The sequence below is a fragment of the Scyliorhinus canicula genome, chromosome 5 (genome assembly GCF_902713615.1).
Source record: "Scyliorhinus canicula chromosome 5, sScyCan1.1, whole genome shotgun sequence".
Lineage (NCBI taxonomy): Eukaryota > Metazoa > Chordata > Chondrichthyes > Carcharhiniformes > Scyliorhinidae > Scyliorhinus > Scyliorhinus canicula.
The window spans coordinates 116,521,306-116,542,391 of NC_052150.1; the positions used below are offsets into that span (position 1 = coordinate 116,521,306).

At 47.8% G+C, this 21,086-nt stretch overlaps 1 protein-coding gene across 1 annotated transcript in view; it reads left to right on the forward strand.

The window, feature by feature from the left end:
* The window catches only part of LOC119965674 (collagen alpha-1(XXVIII) chain-like), a 318,322-nt gene extending 297,882 nt beyond the window's left edge, over window positions 1-20,440 (forward strand). The window contains exons 36-37 of the mRNA XM_038796439.1: window positions 9,370-9,400; window positions 19,657-20,440. Coding sequence (XP_038652367.1) covers window positions 9,370-9,375 — 6 coding nt within the window. The 3' untranslated portion in view covers window positions 9,376-9,400; window positions 19,657-20,440. The remainder of the gene's footprint in view (window positions 1-9,369; window positions 9,401-19,656) is intronic.
* Window positions 20,441-21,086: the final 646 nt, after the last annotated feature.

Genomic DNA, 21,086 nt, shown 5'->3' on the forward strand with positions numbered 1-21,086 from the left:
AGGATGGCTTCCCCCACGTTTGATATGCTGTCTGGGGTCACACCTCGAAGGAGCGGTAGGCCACATTAGATAACAACGTTAAGGTGGCACGTGTGCAGCACATACGTTAGAGGTAGGGATCAGGGCACAATACTGTAAATAGTCACAATTAAACACCTTTGCACCAAAACTGTGACCTGCCTCAATCTTCTGTCTGGAGGCTGTGTGGGATGGGCTAGGTTTGGTGTAGTGGATGTGTTGGGTTGGGGGGGTAGGTTGGTGGTGTGCATGCTGGAGGACGGCACGTGGCAGGGCCCCAAGGAGAATTGGACAGTCCAACTGGGGTCAATCTCAGAGGCTGCAGGGAATGGCACCAGAAGTATGAAGCTGCCTTCTGGACAGCTTACCCAGTGAGTGACCCATGGCCGCTCACCACCTCATAAGCACCCTCCAAAGGATATATGGGCCCATGAGATGGAATGGCCATCACACATGCTGGGATTACCCGGGCAGACAGTGGAAGGTGATCTTAAAAGCAGGAGTCAGGCCTTGTCAGACGATGAGGAGCACCAGAGCTCATCTCACAGTGAGCCACCATTATCCTCCGCCCCATGGACAAGACCGGCTGATACTGCCTGCCCAGGGCCTACATCCTGTAGTGATGATGGTAGGACACTCGGAGGGAGAGTTGGGGTGGTGGGATGGAGTGAAGGTAGGAGGGTCAGGGTCAGGGGAGGATGTGTGAGGCTATGGGGAATGGGGCATGACCTGGAAGGGGAGGTTGGGAACAGTATGGAGAGGTGGGACAGGGTGGCAGAGCTGCTGGTGCCCAGGCCTTTTAGTGTGAAATTCGGGAGGTGATTGTTTTCCTGCGTGTGGCGGCACTGGAGCAAATGTTGGGCAGCCTGACGTCCCAGCTCAGGCTCCATGCCCAAATCATCCTGAATGCCTTCCTCATCCTCTTCATCAGAAGAGGCCTGGAATTCATGCTCCTCCTTCAACATGACCCCCCCCCCCCTCTTCTGCGCGATGTTATGAAGGACTCAGCAGGCCATCAAAATGTTGGGAAACCCTTTGGAGAGCCACACCAGAGCGGCCCAGACACTAGAACCGCAACTTTAAGATACCGATGCACCACTTAATGACATTGCTGGTCGCTGCATGGGTGTCGTTGTGGTTCTCCGCCTCGGTCTGTGGCCACCAGGCAGACGTCATTAGCCACAACCTCAGCGGATAACCCTTGTCGTCCAACAGACAGCTCCTCTCCCAAGGGTGTGCATCAAAGGTGCTGGGGACCGACGTGTGTGCCAGGATGTATGAGTCAGGCGCAGACATGCATTATGTTTCAGGAAGTGGAAGCCCTTCCTATTTATGAAGGGCACCCCCGATGAACCAGTGCCCATAGGGGGACATTGTCCAATCTATGCCCTCTGGATCTGGGGCCTGTCAGCAATGGTGGTGAATCCCACTGCCCAGGCATCCCGGTGGGCTTTGTCCAGACTGAAGGTGATATTGTCTGCTATCAGGCAAATAGGGCATCCGTGACAGCGCGGATGCACCTGTGAATGGACGCCTGCAAAATATCCCCGCTCAGCACCTGGAAGGACTAAGGGGAATAGAAGTAAAGGGCCACCGTCACCTTGACGGCCACTGGGAGCGGGTGTGCTCCTCCATGCCCCCAGGTGCGCCACCATCTGGCACAGATGGCGCACGGTCTCCTTGGATAAATGGAGTCTCTGCTGGCACATGCAGTGCAGCAGGTCCTCTAATGACAGGGGCTATCAGTTTAAACGTGACACCTCCTTCACACCTCTTCCTCCTCGGTTTGTTGGACAGTACTCCAGACTCAACCGCCAGCCCTATATCTTCGGGGTCAGGCTCCTCCTGTGCAGTGTCCTCCCTGAGCAGGCCCTGTGCCTCCAGTCACCATGCATCCACAAAGGTAGCTGCAGCCAGGTAGACAGAGAGCATTCCTGGCTGTACTCTATAATCCAACTTCTGCGGGGGCGGGGGGGGGGGAAGAGAAGACATGTTCAAACGATGAGTATTCCCTTGCCCATCCAGATCCAACAGGCTGCATGGTTACCCTGAATTGCACCTCAGCTCCGCCTTCCACATGTCCCACCTCAAACCCACCCCCACCCCACAGCCGTTCCCCCCGATACGTTGTCTTCCACACTTCATCCCTGTCCCCATCAGTGAGTGGCCGTGGGAAATTTCTATCCTCACGATCCGTCCCTGGTAACAAGGGTACCGGTGGCTGCCATAACCAATGACAATGATGGCCTCTGCAGCCCCTGCCCTGTGGAGTGTACTATGGTTGTCCTCATTGGGTGGGCCTTGTATTATCCCGATAGCAGGTCAGCACTGAGTTGTGAACTGGAGAGGGTCACTGTGAGCCACCATCGTCCCAATGATTAGAGGCTTGTGTGTGGGCAGGTCCTACAGATAAGTCTGAGGCAGGGAATTGCATCTGCTGGGAGTGCAGCTGCAGTGTGATGTGGGACCTGGATGTGACAGAGAGGTTGTGACAAACTGACCTGGGCAGGATGGATGGGAGCAGGGGTGCAGTGGGCAGACAGGGTTTGGATACAGCTGGTGGTGCTGTGGAGTGGGCTAGCTGATAGTGACACTGGTGGGGCTTCTGCCCTGAGAGGGGCAGTGTGCCAGGGAGGGTGCCAAAGGCCTCAGTGCATGTGTCCTTTGTTTGGGGTGAGCTCTGGTATTCCCCTGCTTCCCCTGCAGTGGGACTATGCTTCTGATGAGCGCACTGAGGACTGGTAGCACCTGGTGTCACTGATTGAGCTTGGCCACACACATCCCAGTTATGGGTCATCTGGGGTCTGAGGAAGGGCAGAACGGTTGATGCACTAACAATTGCACACAAAAACACGAATCGGTACAAGAGAGGCTTTATTACCATGAGATGTTTTTCCTTCGACTGCAGCTGGTAGAATGGCAGCTCAGGAGAACTCGTACATATTTATACTGCTCCCTGTGGGTGGAGCTAGCTGGCAGGAGCTACCGACAAACCTGTAATACAGGGACTGCTGTACATCCCCTAATACAGGCACACACATAATTGCACAGTGGTGGATCACCACATTCACACCCTGTTAAAAAGGAGTCCAGTGGGGGTGACGTGGAACTATATACATAATCCGTGAATTATTTACAGAGGGGAGGGGAAAAAAATTAAGTGTCCATCTTGCAACCCGGTGCCCGTCAGAGGTTGAGTCTGACCGGTGGTCTGACGGTTCGTTGAGAGCGACGCAGCAGTGGTGGCGACGTCTGTACAGGCTGTGTCGGCGTCGACGGCATCGGTGCTGGCGGTGTTGGTGCTGGCCAGTGGCTGGACGACTCCGGGAACGTGCCAAAATCTTCCATGTCCTCTAGTGTGGGCAGGGGAACGAGGGATGGACCTGGTGGGGCTGATGCTGGGAGCGCCGGGGGAGGGGAGGGTGGCGCGTGGGTGGGGAGGTGTCTGGGAGTGGGATCGGCATCCGAGGGAGCCAGGTCCCTGAGCGAGACTGTATCCTGGTGGCCGTCGGGGAACTCCACATAGGCATACTGGGGGTTTGTGTGGAGCAGGCGTACCCTGTCCACCAGAGGGTCCGCCTTGTGGAGTCTGACATCCCTACGCAGTAGGACCGGCCCTGGAACTGCGAGCCAAGTCGGGAGCGACACCCCGGACGTAGACTTTCTAAGGAAGGAAAAAACACGGTCATGGGGTGTGTTGTTAGTAGCGGTGCACAGCAGTGACCGAATGGAGTGGAGTGATTCCGGGAGGACCTGCTGCCAGTGAGCGGCTGGGAGGTTCCTGGACCATAGGGCCAGCTGGACGGCCCTCCATACCGTCCCATTCTCCCTCTCTACCTGTCCGTTTCCCCGGGGGTTGCAGCTGGTCGTCCTGCTGGAGGCGATACCCCTGCTGAGCAGGAACTGACGCAGCTCATCGCTCATGAATGAGGATCCCCTGTCACTGTGGATGTAGTCGGGGAACCCGAACAGAGCGAATATGGAATCGAGGGCCTTGATGACGATGGCAGACGTCATATCCGGGCATGGGATGGGGAAGGGGAACCTAGAGAATTCATCGACCACACTAAGGATGTAGGTGTTGCGGTAGGTGGAGGGGAGGGGCCATTTGAAATCCACACTGAGGCGTTCAAAGGGGCGGGATGCTTACACCAGGCTCTCGCTGTCTGGCCGGTAGAAGTGCGGCTTGCACTCAGCACAGACCTGGCAGTCTCTGGTGACTGTCCGTACTTCCTCGACGGAGTAGGGCAGATTGAGGGCTTTGATTAGGTGGTACAACCGAGTGACCCCCGGATGGCAAAGGCTCTCCGTGCAAGGCACGGAGCTGGTGTTGTGCGCTGGCACATGTACCTCGGGAGAGGGCGTCTGGGGGCTTGTTGAGCTTGCCGGGGTGATACAAGATCTCGTAATTATAGGTGGAGAGCTCGATTCTCCACCGCAAGATTTTGTCATTCTTGATCTTGCCCCGCTGCGTGTTGTTGAACATGAAGGCTACCAACCATTGGTCAGTGAGGAGGGTGAACCTCCTGCCGGCCAGGTAATGCCTCCAGTGCCGCACCGCTTCAACGATAGCCTGGGCCTCCTTTTCAACAGAGGAATGTCGAATTTCGGAGGCATGGAGGGTGCGGGAAAAGAATGCCACGGGTCTGCCTGCCTGGGCAAGCAAGGGCGACATCTGAAGCGTCGCTCTCAACTTGGAAGGGCAGTGTCTAATCTACTGCATGCATACCGGCCTTGGCTATGTCTGAGCGAATACGGGCGAAGGCCTGTTGTGCCTCGGCCGTGAGGGGAAATTGTGTGGACTGGATCAGTGGGCGGGCCTTGTCCGCGTATTGTGGGACCCACTGGGCATAGTAAGAAAAGAACCCCAGGCATCGTTTGAGAGCCTTGGGGCAGTGGGGGAGGGGGAGCTCCATGAGGGGGTGCATGCGGTCGGGATCGGGCCCCAGTTGTCCGTTTTGGACTACGTAGCCGAGGATGGCTAAGCGGTCTGTGCTGAATATGCACTTCTCCTTGTTATAAGTGAGGTTGAGGAGAGATGCGTTGTGGAGAAATTTGGCACGGTTGGCGTCATGGTCCTGCTGGTCGTGGCCGCAGATGGTGACATTGTCTAAGTACGGAAACGTGGCCCGCAGTCCGTACCGATCAACCATTCGGTCCATTTCTCGTTGAAATAGCGAGACCCAGTTAATGACGCCGAAGGGAACCCTAAGAAATTGATAGAGTCGACCGTCCGCCTCAAAGGAAGTGAAGGGACGGTCCGATTTACGGATGGGGAGCTGGTGGTAGGCGGATTTCAGGTCAATTGTTGAGAAGACCCGGTACTGTGCAATCTGATTGACCATATCAGATATGCGAGGGAGGGGGTACGCGTCGAGCTGCATGTACCGGTTGATGGTCTGGCTGCAGTCCACGACCATTCTGTGTTTCTCTACAGTTTTAACCACTACCACTTGGGCTCTCCAAGGGCTGTTGCTGGCCTTGATAATACCCTCCCGAAGCAGGCGCTGGACTTCGGACCTGATGACGGTCTTGTCCTGGGTGCTGTACCGTCTGCTCCTGGTGGCGACGGGCTTTCAATCTGCAGTCAGATTGGCAAAGAGAGAGGGAGGGTCAACCTTGAGGGTCGTGAGGCCGCAAATAGTGAGTAGGGGTAGGGGTCCGCTGAATTTGAGGGTGAGGCTCTGGAGGTTACATTGGAAGTCCAGGCGCAGTAAAAGTGTCGCACAGAGGTTGGGGAGAACGTACAGGTGGAAACGGCTGAATTCCACGATGAGTTTGACCAGACAGAAGACCCGGATCGGGACAGAGAGGGATCCGGAGGCCAGGTAGAATCGCTGGTTGGCGGGATGGACCGTGAGGGAGCAGCGCCTTACCGTGTCCGGATGAATGAAGCTATTGGTGCTCCCGGAGTCAAGTAGCCAGTAGGTCGCGTGGCCGTTGATGAGCACCATCGTTGAAGCGGTAGCCAGGTTGCGAGGACGGGATTGGTCGAGAGTCATGGAGGCGAGTAGCGGGCGATCGACCGAAGAGTCCGATGAGTAGCGGCAGCGACCCAGGTCCCGTGGTCCAGTCCCGAGGGGAGGACAAAATGGCGGCGTCAGAAGTACCTGCGGGGAAGAAGATGGCGGCGACCATGGAACGCATGTGGCGGGGGCGGGGCAAGATGGTGGCGCCCACTGATCGCACGTGGACCTGGGGGAAGAAGATGGCGGCGCCCACTGGTTGCACGTGGCCCCGGGAGCAGCGGACGGCAGGGCCCATTGCGCGATCGGCTGGGGGGAGGGGTCGGGCGCGATAGCGGCAACTGCGCAGGCCTGACACACCGCTGCAAAGTGGCCTTTCTTGCCACAGGACTTGCAGGTCGCAGCGCGGGCCGGGCAGCGCTGGCGGGGGTGCTTCTGCTGGCCACAGAAGTAGCAGCGGGGACCCCCAGGGTGCGCAGTGTGGTGAGCAGCGCGGGCATACTGCCTGGGAGCGGCACCAGTCGGGGGGGGTCGGTTGCGGGGTCCACGAGGGGTAGGATGGGTGGACCTCGCGGTAGAATGGATGGGTGGGGTAGGATTGCACGTTACGGGAAGCGACCGTCATAGAGAGTGCTAAAGTCTTTGTCGCCGCAAGATCAAGCGCGGCCCCTTCCAGCAGTCGTTGCTGGATGGGGTCCAATGCAATACCCGTCACAAAGGCATCTCGCATGAGGAAGTTGGAATGTTCCGTGGCCGTGATGGCCTGGCACTCGCAGTCCCGTACTAGAGGGACAAGGGCCCGCCAGAAGTCCTCAATCGACTCACCCGGTTGCTGGACGCGAGTGGAGCGTACATGCCTCACAAACGCAGTGTTCGTCGACTGGACATAATTTTCTTTGAGCAGTTCCATTGCACGGGCATAGGTCAGCGCGTCCTGTATCAGCGGGAACACGCTGAAGCTCAACCTTGAGTAGAGTAGTTGAACTTTCTGAGCTTCTGATGGTGTAGGGTCCGCTGACGTGATGTAGGCTTCGAAGACAGCGATTGCGGATCCAGCTGCAGGCGGTCGGGTTTAATTCTGATGTCCATGATTTGGGAAATCTCACGGTAATAAATTGATGCGCTAACAATTGCACACAAAGACATGAATCGGTACAAGAGAGGTTTTATTACCATGAGATGTTATTCCCTCGACTGCAGCTGTAGAATGGCAGCTCAGGAGAGCTCATGAATATTTATACTGCTCCCTGTGGGCGGAGCTAGCCGGCTAGGGGCTTACCGACAAACCTGTAGTACAGGTACTGTTGTACATCCCCTAATACAGGCACACACATATATATACAGTGGTGGATCACAACAACGGTGGCGCAGTTATTAGCACTGCTGCATCACAACGCCGAGGTCCCAGATTCGATCCTGGCTCTGGGTCACTGTCCGTGTGGAGTTTGCACATTCTCCCTGTGTTTGCGTGAGTTTCGCACCCTCAACCCAAAGATGTGCAGGGTAGGTGGATTGGTCACGCTAAATTGCCCCTTAATTGTAAAAAATCAATTAGGTACTCTAAATTTTTTTTTTTAAATTTCTGGGTTGGTATTCTCCGCTCCCGATAAAAATGGGGATGGCCGTCGTGAAATCGGCCGAGTTTCACGACGGCCTCGGGGCCCGCTCCCCGCACCTAATTCACCCCCACCCGGGGGGCTAGGAGCGGGCCCCCGTCGTTCCCGGCCACGACCTTGTCGCGCCGGAAATGACGCGGAAACGGCGCTTTTCTGATGTTATCCGCGCATGCGCGGGTTGCCGGTTCCACCCCGCGCATGCGCGGATGACATCAGTGCGCAGACGGCACAGTGCACGGTGCCGTCTTTCTCCACCGCCGCCTGGCAAGACGCGGCGGATTCATCTTGCCGGCCGGCGAAGGGGAAAGAGTGCGTCCGTTTTGGATGCTGGCCCAATGATCGGTGGACACCGATCGTGGGCCTGTCCCCTCCCGAGCACAGTCGTGGTGCTCCCGTCCAAATCGGGCCCCTAGATACCCCAAACGGACATCTGGCGCCCGTTTCACGAATGCAGTGACCAGGTGTGGTTGCTGCCGTGGTGAAATGGACGTGACGGGCCGGCCGCTCGGCCCATCGGGCTCGGAGAATCGCCGTTCGCCCTGAAAAACAGCGAGCGGCGATTGTTCCGAGCCGGGGGGGGGGGGGGGGGGGGGGGAATCGCTGGGGGCGCTGGGGGGCGTAAAAAATGTCGGGAGGCTCTCCCATGATTCTCTCACGCCACGTGGGGAGCGGAGACTTCCGCCCCTGGGATCTGAGATTTCCAGAGGGGCTGCCTGGGTGGGCTCCCAGATGACCAGAGGCTCTGTGAAAGCCTGTAACTTGTAACCAGGAGCCTGTAACTTGTACCAAATGGGTGGATTTAAAACAAACACTACAGCAATGGCAACCTGAGCCAGGCCATCGCTATCCTGAGGGGACACACTAAACCCACAAAGCTTTCGCCGGGTCGCTCTCCACTATCCACCCGCCACCCATTCCCCCCCCCCCCCCACCCCCACCACCACCTCCACCACCCCCAGCAACATTTAACGTTTTGAAAACTTTGCTTGCCTTTTCTCCCACCCTTAGCAGCCATGGCGCCTAATCCCCGCTTGTATATACCTGTAGTAAACCGTGCCCGCTTGACTTCCGCCTGACAGGGGCGGAGAATAGCGAAGGCCTGGAGCATACTGGGTCCAGTCTGCTATTGAAATGCAAATTAATTTAAATGCTAATTATGTATGCCGGCGCCGGCGCAGAGCACAAATCTCACTGTCGCCACTAACGAGGGACCGGAGCATGCCGATCGGTTCAGTGCCAGGCGTCAACCTCTATTTTGGCCAGATACTTTAGCCCAATATATCTGGGATCTAATCTAATTAACATACAATAGAATCACTCCCTAGTCTGAGCCTGTTTTCATACTATGCAAGAACACCGACTTGTGGAAATACATCCCAGGGAGGTTCACAGTGGCTTAAATAAAACCAGGTCCTGTGCTAAAGAATCAGATGGGGCGAGCAATGGCAGGAGTTTTAAGGAAAGTCCCAAATGAAGAAAGGGAGGTGCAGAATCAGAAAGGTCAGGGAAGGAAATTCCAGAACTCCAGGCCTGGACAGCTCAGGTACAGGGGCCACTGTTGGGGTGAAAGAAGAGGGAATTACTGGAACAGAAGGTTCTAGAAATTTGGCTACTGGCGTCTGGTGAAATGTTTGGAGATAGGGAGAAGCATGACCACGGAAGAACATAAATACAAAGATGTGAGTTTTAACTTGGAGGAGGTGGGATCCGATCAGATTATTGATTTGGGCTTGTGTACCAATAATGGTTCATTGCTTTTTTTGTTGCAGAAGTGAACAACCATTGTCGAGGGATTAATAGGTGAGGGCACTGAGAAGAATCTTTGTCATCTGGAGAAAAGCCAGCATTTTCCTCGGTTACGAAACACTCCCACAATTTGTAGTTTAGTGATTCTGTGTAGTATATCCTAACAAACTGGAAAGAACAATGTTCTCAGGAAATGATTACAGTCAGTAAAAAATTCAACTGTAAGAAAATTGAATTCAAAAATGAACAGTAATCGGTAAAAATAATATTTATCATAATCTAATCCATTCTCTATGCATAAAATTGGCAAAGAAAACTGATAAATCATTCAACAAAATATAATGAAAGTCATACAAGTATTAATTATAATAATATAATAATAATCTTTATTGTCACAAGTAGGCTTACATTAACACTGCAACGAAGTTACTGTGAAAAGCACCTAGTCGCCACAGTCCAGCACCTGTTCAGGTACACAGAGGGAGAATTCAGAATGTCCAAATTACCTAATAGCACGTCTTTCACGACTTGTGCTTATTTATTGTCTCTTTTCAGCAGAGGAGCATCAATCTTTACTTAAGGAAGAAGACATTGTAAATGGAATTTACCTCTACCCAAAGAGTAAAATTGTCCCATATTATCCCACAGACTTCCTGGTAATTTGTATTCCCATCCGGTTACACAGAATTACATAGAATTTTACAGTGCAGAAAAATGCGGCCCAACAGGACAATGCACCACACATGCCTCCTCCTACACTAGTTCACCTAATCCTAGCTATCTCCTCCTGTTCCTTTCTCCCTCAATTCCTAACCTAGCTTCCGCTTAAACACATCTACGATAATCCCCTCAACTCGTCCAAGTGATGGTGTATTACTTATTCTTGGCCACTCTTTGTGCAAAGAGGTTTGAATTGCCTCTTGAATTTATTCCTGGCTACCTTAGATTTGTAACCTCCAGTTTTGGACTCCGCCACAAATCTACATCAACCTTTCACAGCTAAAAGGCCTCTAACAGAGCAACCTCAGCCTTTTTTTACTTATTTGGTCATTGTTAGAAACTTTCAATTCTGGTGTCATCCTGATAAGTCTTTTTTTTAACCTTAATATCTTTTTGGTAATATGGAGACTAAGAACTGTGCAAATTATACTAAGTATGGTCTGACTAACATTTTATATCAGTTTAAACTAATCTTCTTGTTATCGGGAATGAAGGGATTGGCAGCCACTTCCTACCCAATACTATCCTGTTCCAGTTGGGTAGTTGCAAGAAGAAGACAATGTGACCTGAAGTTAGAATAGATCAAGGATTTTACAGCCCTCCGCTAGCATATTTGAAGGTGGACTGCTCATATAATAAAGAATGTGGCCTTCCCACCACTGTCCTGCCCAACCCTGACCTGACTACCATATTGCAGTGGGTGAGGAAGGCATCAGGAAGCCAGCCTGCCCTTAAGTTTATTGAGGCCATTAAGTGGCCAATTAATGATCACTTAGGGGCCTCATTCCACTTCTGTTGTCAGTTTACCTGCAGCAAGGGAAAACAGAGGCCAGGTGGGAAGTCTGGCAGCTTTCACTGTGTGGGTTGCTGCTAGGCAAGAGTAGGGGGAGGAATCTCCTTTGAGGATGGGTCCCTTGTGCTGAAAAGAGGCACTCTTCCCCCATGACCATACCCCCACTTTAACCTTCCCACCTGCCCTCTCTACCCTGGCTCCCCACCCACATCATCCGCCTCACTCCCTCAGTGGGGTCTGTCAGACAGACCCACCCAAACCCCAGATTTACCTTGAAGTTCAGGCTCCATCACTCAATCTCAGGGACTGCCTGTAATCCAAGCAGTAGCCACCACGTAAACCTGATGCTGTTGGGACTACAAAACTGCTGGCCAAACAGATTGGAACTTCCTCTTGGATGGATGTGGAAAGATAACCTTGGAACATTTAAGGCTGCTCCCAGTGTAAAATGGCAGCGGGGTGGCAGGAAACAATTCAGCACTTGCACCAGAATTAAAACTGAGCCCAAGAATCTACCATGGAATTTTGAGATTCTCGAGCAAGGAATGGAGTTCAGATTCAGATTAGCCATGAATTGAATGTTGAAGAGGCTCAGGAGGCTGAATGACATAATCCTGTTCTGATGGCCAGAATTTACCTGCCACCCTCACGGGGATTTTACACACTGTCCTTTATTATGTCCTTTGATTCCTCACTGACCAACTTTAATAACCTGCTCATCCATGTCTCAGAAAATATGAAACCATTAATATTTTTCCAATTTACCACATCTAGTGGAGAGCCTTAAAGCCCTTTTTCCAACTCATTCCTCATAAAAGCTCACGGAATAGAAGAGGCCACTTGGTCCATCATGTCCATGTCAGCCCCTTGCCAAAGAAATCTTGAACTAATCCCACTCTCTCCCCATACCTCCAGATCTTCCTGTGGCTCAAACATTTATCTCAACCCTCTCTGTAACTGATATTCCTTTGCTCAAAGAACTCACTGTATGAACATTTTTCTCTTAAACTCTCTCCTCTCTCTTATTGATAGTTTAAATTAATAACATTCTGCTATGCACTTTCCAACCAGAGGAAATGGTTTTTCCTTGTTCACCCTATCCAAAACTTTTCATAATTTAAAAAAAATCCATTAAATTTCCTCTATCTTCTATCAGTGAAAATACTCATTGTATCTCAAGTATCATAAAGAATTACAGCTTGCATCCTAAGTATATAAATGAATGACTGGAATTATAAAACTTCAGAACTTTGGTTGGATCCTATTTGGAGTTCACCCTAGAGCGCTGAATCTCAGGAAATATAGATTGGTGTCGGACAGATTCAGCAGAATAATAGGAAAACTGGGGGCCGGACTTTCCAGCACTCCCCGCCAGCGGGCCAGAAGATTCCCCCTCCATGGCAGGTTCCCTGGCAGCAGGACAGGCCAGCCACGCAAAACATCATAGACATCAGCAAGGCTGGAGGATCCCGCTGGAGACCGATTACGACCCACCCCTGCAGGTAGAAAACACGCCTTGACGGGGGCCAGAAAATCCTGCCCTTAGAGTTAAGAGGACAGGTCGTATAAACTTGGTTTTTATTCTCTTGTGTTTAGATGGTTGAGAGGTAATCAAACTCAGGGACGCGATTTAAAGGGACAAGCTTTAATCGCGGTAGCGAGCGAGGGTTCCTGCGATCTCCTCAACGGCTGCATTGGCGAGCTCCTAATCGCTGTCGGACAGCACTTAGTTATTTTTTGGGCCTTAGCGAGCTCCTCTCTGGTTGAGCCCACACTCAGAATTATTTTCAGCACTGAGGAGCTGAGCTCGCTGGCCAGATTGGCTCCTCAGAGAATGGGCCGCCATTTTGGAAGAGGACCCCTGATCTCTGAGTAAGCTCGAGGGTCCCCCACACCCTCCACCCACAGGCAGTATCACCCGCCCCCCCACACACACATGGGCGTACAAACCCCCCCCCCCCCCCCCCCGCCGCCCCACCAGCGAGGAAACCCCACCATGGGATCGCTGACCATCCTGGGCCCCCTTTCAGCCCCCCCCCCCACCTTTCCAGGGCACCCACCCTGCACCTCCCCAACATTCCGGAGGCTACCTTGCCAGCCCACAACCTCTGCCCCCTATACTCTCCATCATCCATCCTCTCATGGGCATTGATTACCTCAGGCCTGGACCCTTGGCAGTGCCACCCTAGCACCCAGTTCTCCTGACAGCCTGGCAGTGCCACCTTGTTCCTCATTTGTGTGGACTGACCAATACTAATTGTCACTCGCTGGCAAGCCCGTTCAAGCCTGGACAACCATCTCTTTAATGAGATGGAGATTGGCTTTAATTGATGATTATTGTTTTCTCACCGCACCTAGCAAACCACTTGGTGCCTGGTGAGGTTCCCGATTTAGGCCGCTTCTGCAATCAAACCGGCTCGCACGGTTCCCGGCAGGCACAACGAGGCCATTAAATTGTGTCCCAGGTGTTTAAAATGATAAAGGAGTCAAAGGGTAGTTTTCCTCTGGTGGGTGAATTCAGAAAAAGAGGGCAGTAGAGATAGGCCATTTAAAAGGAAGCACTTTTCACACAAAACGTAGTGAAAATCTGGCACTCACTCCACCAAAAGACTCCATGCTAGGTCAGTTGACACTTTAAATGCCAAGACCGCCAGGTTTTCTTTAGGTTAGGGTATAAAGGGATGTGGTACATATGTGGGTAAATGGAATTGAGATACAGATCAGCCATGATGTAACTGAATGGTTAAATAGGTCTGAGGAGTTAAAAGGCTCTTCCTGTGCCTTTGTTCAGATGGCAATTGAGCATGTTACTAAATTTCCAATAAGTGACCTGTTGTTAAAACTGAATCTATAAATTCTATAAAACATAATTAGGTACTTGATTTACTAAGAGAAATATTAAGGAATACTCAGAGTGAGCAGAAGAGTGGGATTAGACCAGATGTGCCGTTGACGAAGAAAACAACTTGCAGACTCGCTGGACCGATGGACATGCTTCTGCACTGTATTATTCAATGACTCTATATAAGATTCCCGCCAAGTTAAAATTAAGGAAGTTAATGGAGAAATTGAGGAAGAATAATATTGTCTTGATTCTGTGATTGGTGCTTCTAGTGGCGTCTCAACAAATCTCATGTGCATAGTCCATGATTTTCTGTCCCGTTAATTTTAGTGGGCAGAAAATTACATGTTGTTTGACTGCAGTTTCCCAAAATCTCCTCCCTTGAGCCCTGGTCTACGGGGAATGGCAGATTGTGGAATAATCCCTCATGTAATTAGTTCTCGAGACAGATACAGTTTATTGGTCCACCGTAACAGACCTGCCCAGAGATACAATACAGACCAAGATGTGCCTCTAAATACAGTTTTGGATTCTCTACATTTCCAACTTCTTTGGTCAGTACAAGTGTCCCTCCCGTCCACCCCGCAACTCCCCTGTCTCCCCATAAATAATGGGACCTAAGAGTCAGCTTGACTCAATTGATAGTATTTGTGTCTTCAACTTGGATGATGAACAGGTGTCACTCATCTGGACTTGAGCATAATATTTAGAACTAGGCTGACACATTGGTGCAGCGCAGAGAATGTGCTGGATTAAAATGAGACAATGCTGGTACTGGTGGATGTTAACGGTCTCACTGTATTGTTCAAAGAAGAAGGATTAATTTTCCAGGTGTCCTGGCCAATATTTTACCTGTAACCTACAACATCCCTAAAATGTTTAACAGACTTTCAGCCATTGTTACTTATGGGCATCATTGTATGCAAATAACAGAACACCACGAACTGGACAGCATACCTAATCCTATGTAAAGAGCGTTGCAACATTTTATGAGAGCCATGATAATAGTTATGTAATTAACCTTTAACCTTCTGGGCGAACAGGCAAACTAATTGTATCAAAAGGCAAATAGTATAACTAATAATTAATGGTTGAAAATGCAGAAATAAAATAGAAATGCCATTTAGAACTGTGTTTTAAGAAGCCTGAGTAACATCAAACATTTAGGAAACACGCTACATATTAGAATGTTAATAGATTTATGCAGTTAGAAATTAACAGGATACAAAAAGGTGTTGTCTAAATAAATTGATTTATGAGCCATTGAAAAGTCCTAATTCTGTACTGACTGTACTTTCCATTGGCTGCACTGTTTGACACGGAACAAAAACAATGAATCAATAATGCTAACAATATTCTGATGTTCTGATGGTTAGAATTAACAATTAAGCTCTCCAGATGGCTCGGAACGTGGTGTATAGTGTGCTGCACCAGTGCAAATGCAGGAGTGCTGGTAACATTCGCCCCAGGAAATTAACATGGTCCAAAACTACAACTAAAGGAGGCACACTTGATGACTTTTTCCAAACACTGATCACAGTTAACATTGTGTGGAAGCAACTTGGTGAACAATAATGAAATTCCTTACAAGATCTTGCTGTAAAATACAATGAATAACATTCCAGTCGATGCATTTTATCAGAATTATTGTAATATCCATTTTTTAATGCAATTTTGGCAATTTTAGAAAGCAACCACAATGTTTGAATTTGTTGGACTGGTTCCAAAGAAGCTATTTACAATGAGCACATTTCATCAGCACATCAGTTACAATTCAGCAACTGAGAATTGTATTTCTGGTGCCTATTAACATTCCTTATGAATGAAACTTTAACACAAAAGGACACCTTAGAACTTACGATGTTAAACTGTTTCAGTCTTCTTGAAAATTGCAAAATAATTTTTGATCAATGCTTTGCCGGATCTGAAATTAGCTCCAAAATTTGCTTTCAAATAAGGAATAACTTCCTGCTGAAGTCCATTCAACGTGCCAAAGAGTGACTCGCTAACAATTCAACAGTAGTAATATTGGGTAAATCAACTTAAATACTTAATTTCTGTATATTCCCTGTTTAGTCAATAAAGTTTCAAACTGTATTGAAAGTTTGTGCTCTAACTGGTTTACAATACATTGACAAGGCTTAAGCTAAAGCAGTTTATAGGAGGGTTATTGTTGATATGGATGTAGGGAGGATGAGAGTGTTTTGACTCAGCCACTGGAGTTGGCTGTTTCATAAGATGTGCCATTTTGGAAATTGTAGTTTACACTGCAGCAGATGCTACATCTACTGAATACCAACCCTTTCAATATGACTTTTATAGTTTTAACTTGATTTATCTTCAATATATATAACTTTATAATGACATAAATGATCAGTCAAGCAGATGTATAGAGCAAATTACTGCGGGTGCTGGAATCAGAACCATAAACAGAAAATACTGGACAATCACAGCAGGTCCAACAGCATCAACCACAAGGCCCCATCATATGTCATGGAGTCTCCTGCTCCAACAGCTCGCCAAATTGCTGTTCGGAGGCTGCCTCAATTGATCCAGTGACCTCTGCACATTGCAGGAGGTCACTCTTACATCGGTAAAATACCAACATGGGTGCAAAATGGCCTCTATGAGGAGTCTTCATTAGCACCCTGTTCCCAGTCTGCCCCTGGGGAAGTCCGTCGTAGGTGGGAATAATAAGAATATAAGAAATAGAAGCAGGAGTAGGCCATTCAACCCTTGAGTCTGCTCAGTCATTCAATAAGATTCTGGCTAATTGATTGTGGCCTTAGCTCCACTCTCCTGCCTGACTCGCATAAACCTTGGTTCCCTTGTCAATGAATAATCAGTATGGCTCAACCCTGAATAGCCCGCTATGGCACTCCACAATTAACAGTTTGCCATCCTGAAAATGACCAATTTTTCCCAGTTCAGTGTTTCTTGTTAGTTAACCAGTCCTTTATCCATACTAATATATCACCCCCAACATGATAAGCTCTTATCTTGTGCAGTACTCTTTTACGTGACATCTTATCAAATCACTTTGGAAAATCCAAATACCACTACATCTACTGGTTCCCTTTTATCTACCTTGCTTGGCACGTCCTCAATAAATTTTAATAAATTTGTTCAACATGATTTCACTTTCACAAAGTGACTCTATATTATGATTTTCTAAATGTCGTGCTATTACCTATTCAATAATCTATTCGAGCATTTTTCATGACAGATGTTAAGCTAACAGGCCTATAGGTTTCCACTTTATGTCTCACTCCTTTCTTGAGCAAAGGTGTGACATTTGCTGTTTACTAATCTGCTGGACCCTTTCCAGATTCTTGGGAAATTTGAAGATAATGACCAATGCCATTATTTCTGTGGCCACTTCTTTTAAGACTCTAGGATGCATGCCAATGGGTCCATGGGGACTTGCCAGCTTTAAGTTCCACCAATATTTCCTTTTTTTCTTTGGTGATGATTGTTTTAAGTTCCTCCTTCAGCTTTGCACCTTAATTTTGTAGTATTATTGGAATGCTATTTGTTTCTTCTATCTGAAGTCCGATGCAAAATATATGTTCAAAGCCTCTGCCCTTTCCTCTTTTCCCATTATTAATTCCCCAGTCTAAACTCTCTAAGGGACCAACACTCACTCTAATTACTCTATTCCTTTTATTTGCTTGTAGAAGCTTTTATTTGTCTCTTTTTATACTTCTCGCTAGTTACTCTCATCCTCCAATGTTATGGGGAGATAGTCAATGAAGCTCCCTTTTATTCTCCACCCCACCCGCACACCACTTCCACATGGCCAGGAAAATCCAGCCTGATGTGTTCAGGGAGAAAGGATTAGGAAAGTCCACCCATTTCTGGTATGAGGTCAAAATTCCTGTGACAATGTGAGGTTGGAGTATATTAACAAAAGAGTTTTCAATTGGAGCATCTGTGATCATGGCATTGCGAGAGGTTGCAGTCACTAACACTGTGATGTTTGTGAGTTAATGGTAGCAAGATCATAGTGTCTGATTTATATATCTTCTCCTGTTTTTTCCATCTTTTATAGTCCTAATCTTAATTTAATTAAAATTGCAAATTAATGGAGCATTAAAAATTATTATTCTGGGTTCATATATATTTGAAAGTACTGATATTTTACTTTATTTAATCTAAATGTATTTATATAACACTCCTTACTTTAAAAAAAATGATTTATGACCAATTAGGCCATTGAACTGAAGACTTTGATTTGGACTTTGAGGTCTGAATATGGGTGTGTTGTAGACCAAAATTTGAGTAGCACTAAATATGGAAATTCTAATAATTGAATACTTTAATACAACATTGTAGAGGCAGAATATTTATCCATTTACATTTAGCAATATAATTTGGAGGAAGACAAGTGTCAGTGGTGCATCATAATTTAACTCCTTTGTTAATGAAAACCAAATTTTAAAGTCAGATATCACAATTTATTTGCTAATTTTCAGGATTTGTTAATAAACCCTCATGTGTACAGATTGCAAAAACCTATACAACTCTACATGTAGTGCAAAAATCTTCCATGATAATTTGCACATACAACTAAAGGGGGGCGGGATTTACCGACCATCCTGCCGCGTGTTTTTTGGCGGCTGAGCTCGATCTACTGCTCCCGCTGTTGTCAACTGGATTTCCCGTTAACTACACCCCTTGGCGTCGGGAAATCCATGTGCCGCCGTGGGACCGGATTTTCCCGCCGCATGAACAGCCAATAAATCCCGCCCCATGTTTTCCGGTTCTTGTACCCTCCACAACAGGTAAACCCAGACTGATTTTTTTACAAAGCAAAACACTGAACATGCTGGAAACCTGAACTAAAAATGGAAAAGTCTGGAAGTACTCGGGCATCATCTGTGGAAAGAGAAACAGTATTAATAAGCAGAAATTTCTTTGACCCACGGGGAGTAGGGCTGTCAGAAAGACGAGGGATTTCCCTCCCACGCTGTGAGGTTTTAACTCCACAGTCAGTAATCAGTCCCCAGCCTAATTGACAGCTGTCCTCCAGTTGGGCTGGGAACCAGTTTCTGATGGGACGGGTTATCTTACGAGGAAAGCTTAGACAGGTTACGCTTGTATTCCCTAGAGTTTAGAAGAGAAAGAGGTGACTTAATTGAAACCTTTAAGATCCTGAGGCATCTTGATATGGTAGATGTGGAGAGTACATTTCCTCTTGTCAGAGAATATAGACCTCGGGGTCACTCTTTTAAAATAAGGGATCGTTCATTTAAGACAAAGGTGAGGAGAATTTATTTCTCTCAGTGGGTCCTGAGGCTCTGGAACTCTCTTCCTCAAAAAGCAGTGGAAGCTGAGTGGTTGAATGTTTTTAAGCCAGAGCTAGTTAGATTTTTAATGAACAAGGAGCGAAATGTTAACAGGGGAAGGGGCGAATGTGGGGTTGAGTTTATAATCAGATCAACCATGACATTATTGAATGGCAGAGCAGCTCAAAGGGCTGAGTGGCCTACTCCTGCTCCTAAGTTGCATGTTTGTATGTTGGAAGGGAGGGGATCCCAAAACAGGGGTCCTCAGGCAGACCACCGAATCTTGGAGGTATGTTATGGTTTCAACTCCTGAATGACCAAGTCCTCGCCTTGAGGATTTTCCACTTTACCCAGGACTTTAGAAATCTAGAGAGCTGCAGTTAAACTTCAATAGTGCATGCCAGTAAGACTCAAAGGTATAATCAGGTGGATCGCCTGTGTACTTGCTTCAGTTAAAGCTGGAAATGGATGAGTTGGAGGCAGATTTGGATTCTGAAACAGATTTCTCACGCTTTAAAACCTCAATCAATGCAAACGGAAATTTAAAATTCAGCCCAAGGCTTCGAGCTGATGGTCTTTTGTCAGAATTAGCAGTAAGACATATACAAACATCACACTGATGACCGGTCATCAATCTGAAATATTAATTCTACTTCTCTCTCCACAGATACTACCCTGATCTTCTGAGTATTTCAATCCTTTTCAGATTGTTTTACGCTTTTTGTATGAGTCATCATGTCATCAGGAGTTTTCTCACTTATTTTTATATGAATACACACTGCTGTTCAACCTTCTAACCATCAGAAGGAAACAGAACATTGGATTCACATAAACCCTCTGTGATACTCACTTTAGCCCTACGTCAATTTAGAACTTGGGTCTATGTCAAGGTACAGATGACTGGAAAAAATGTTAACACTCTTTATACATACCTCATCCAACTTAACATTTTACGAACCATTATTTTGATTACATTTCACTCTTGAAGTTGCTTTTGTTATATTGCATTGTTATCAACAAAACAATGTGGTGAGGAAAAAATAAAGTTGGATGCGCAATATTGCAAATAGAAATACAGCTAGATCTAACTTTTTTAAAGCAAAATGAATTAGATGGATAATGTTTTTGTTTAACAATTTTCAGAGTATAATTGTTTTTTCACTGGAGGATTATTTAATATCATTCCAACTCATTTCCTGACTGCTTGATTAACTTTGCTTTTAAATTGTTCAATAACTGGGTGAATGCCAGATGTAGACAAAGGCAACATTATGTGAAATGCAAATAATGCTGTGCAAAGTACAGCACTCTCATTACTTTTATGGTTGGTTAATGTTTGTAACTGTATTACCTCCCAGTACAACAGTTAAATGTGAATTTATAATCTCATTGCTCTTCTGTAAAAACATAAAATGTAGTAATAAAGCTTAAATTTATGTTTTGTTTCCAAATGTGACTCGGTGGTACAGTGGGCTAAATTTTCATCTTCCTTTCCGAGGACGAGAGTGAATCAAGTTCTGATTGCTGAGAAGGTTGCCTTGTTTGCCGATCCTAAGTAAAATATGACTAGGCCATATCAATATTGATACAAGTGGGCCTAATCAGGGTCTTTTTTTAAATTATTCCTTTCCAGGATTTGGGCATCACTGGCTAACCTATCATTTACATGGTGCTCACTCCCCTCTCTGCCCCCCACAAGCCACAAACGAGCATCTGGCGCCCATGTTCACGACGGCAGCGACCAGGTGTGGTTGCCGCCGTCGTGAACCTCCCGCGATTCTCCCACCCGGCGTGGGGAGCGGAGAATCGTGCCCATGCTGTTAGGTAATTTGGACATTCTGAATTCTCCCTCCATGTACCCAAACAGGTGCCGGAATGTGGCGACTAGGGGCTTTTCACAGTAACTTCATTGTGGTGTTAATGTACGCCGACTTGTGACAATTAAGATTTTTGTTTTTTAAATTAACTCTTAATTCATCTGTAAAATGCAGATCTCACTCAGAGAGGCATGCCTATCCTGCCAGATTGGGCAGTGATGGTTTCATGGGTGGCACGGTAGCGCTGTGGTTAGCACTGTTGCTTCACAGCAGCAGGTCC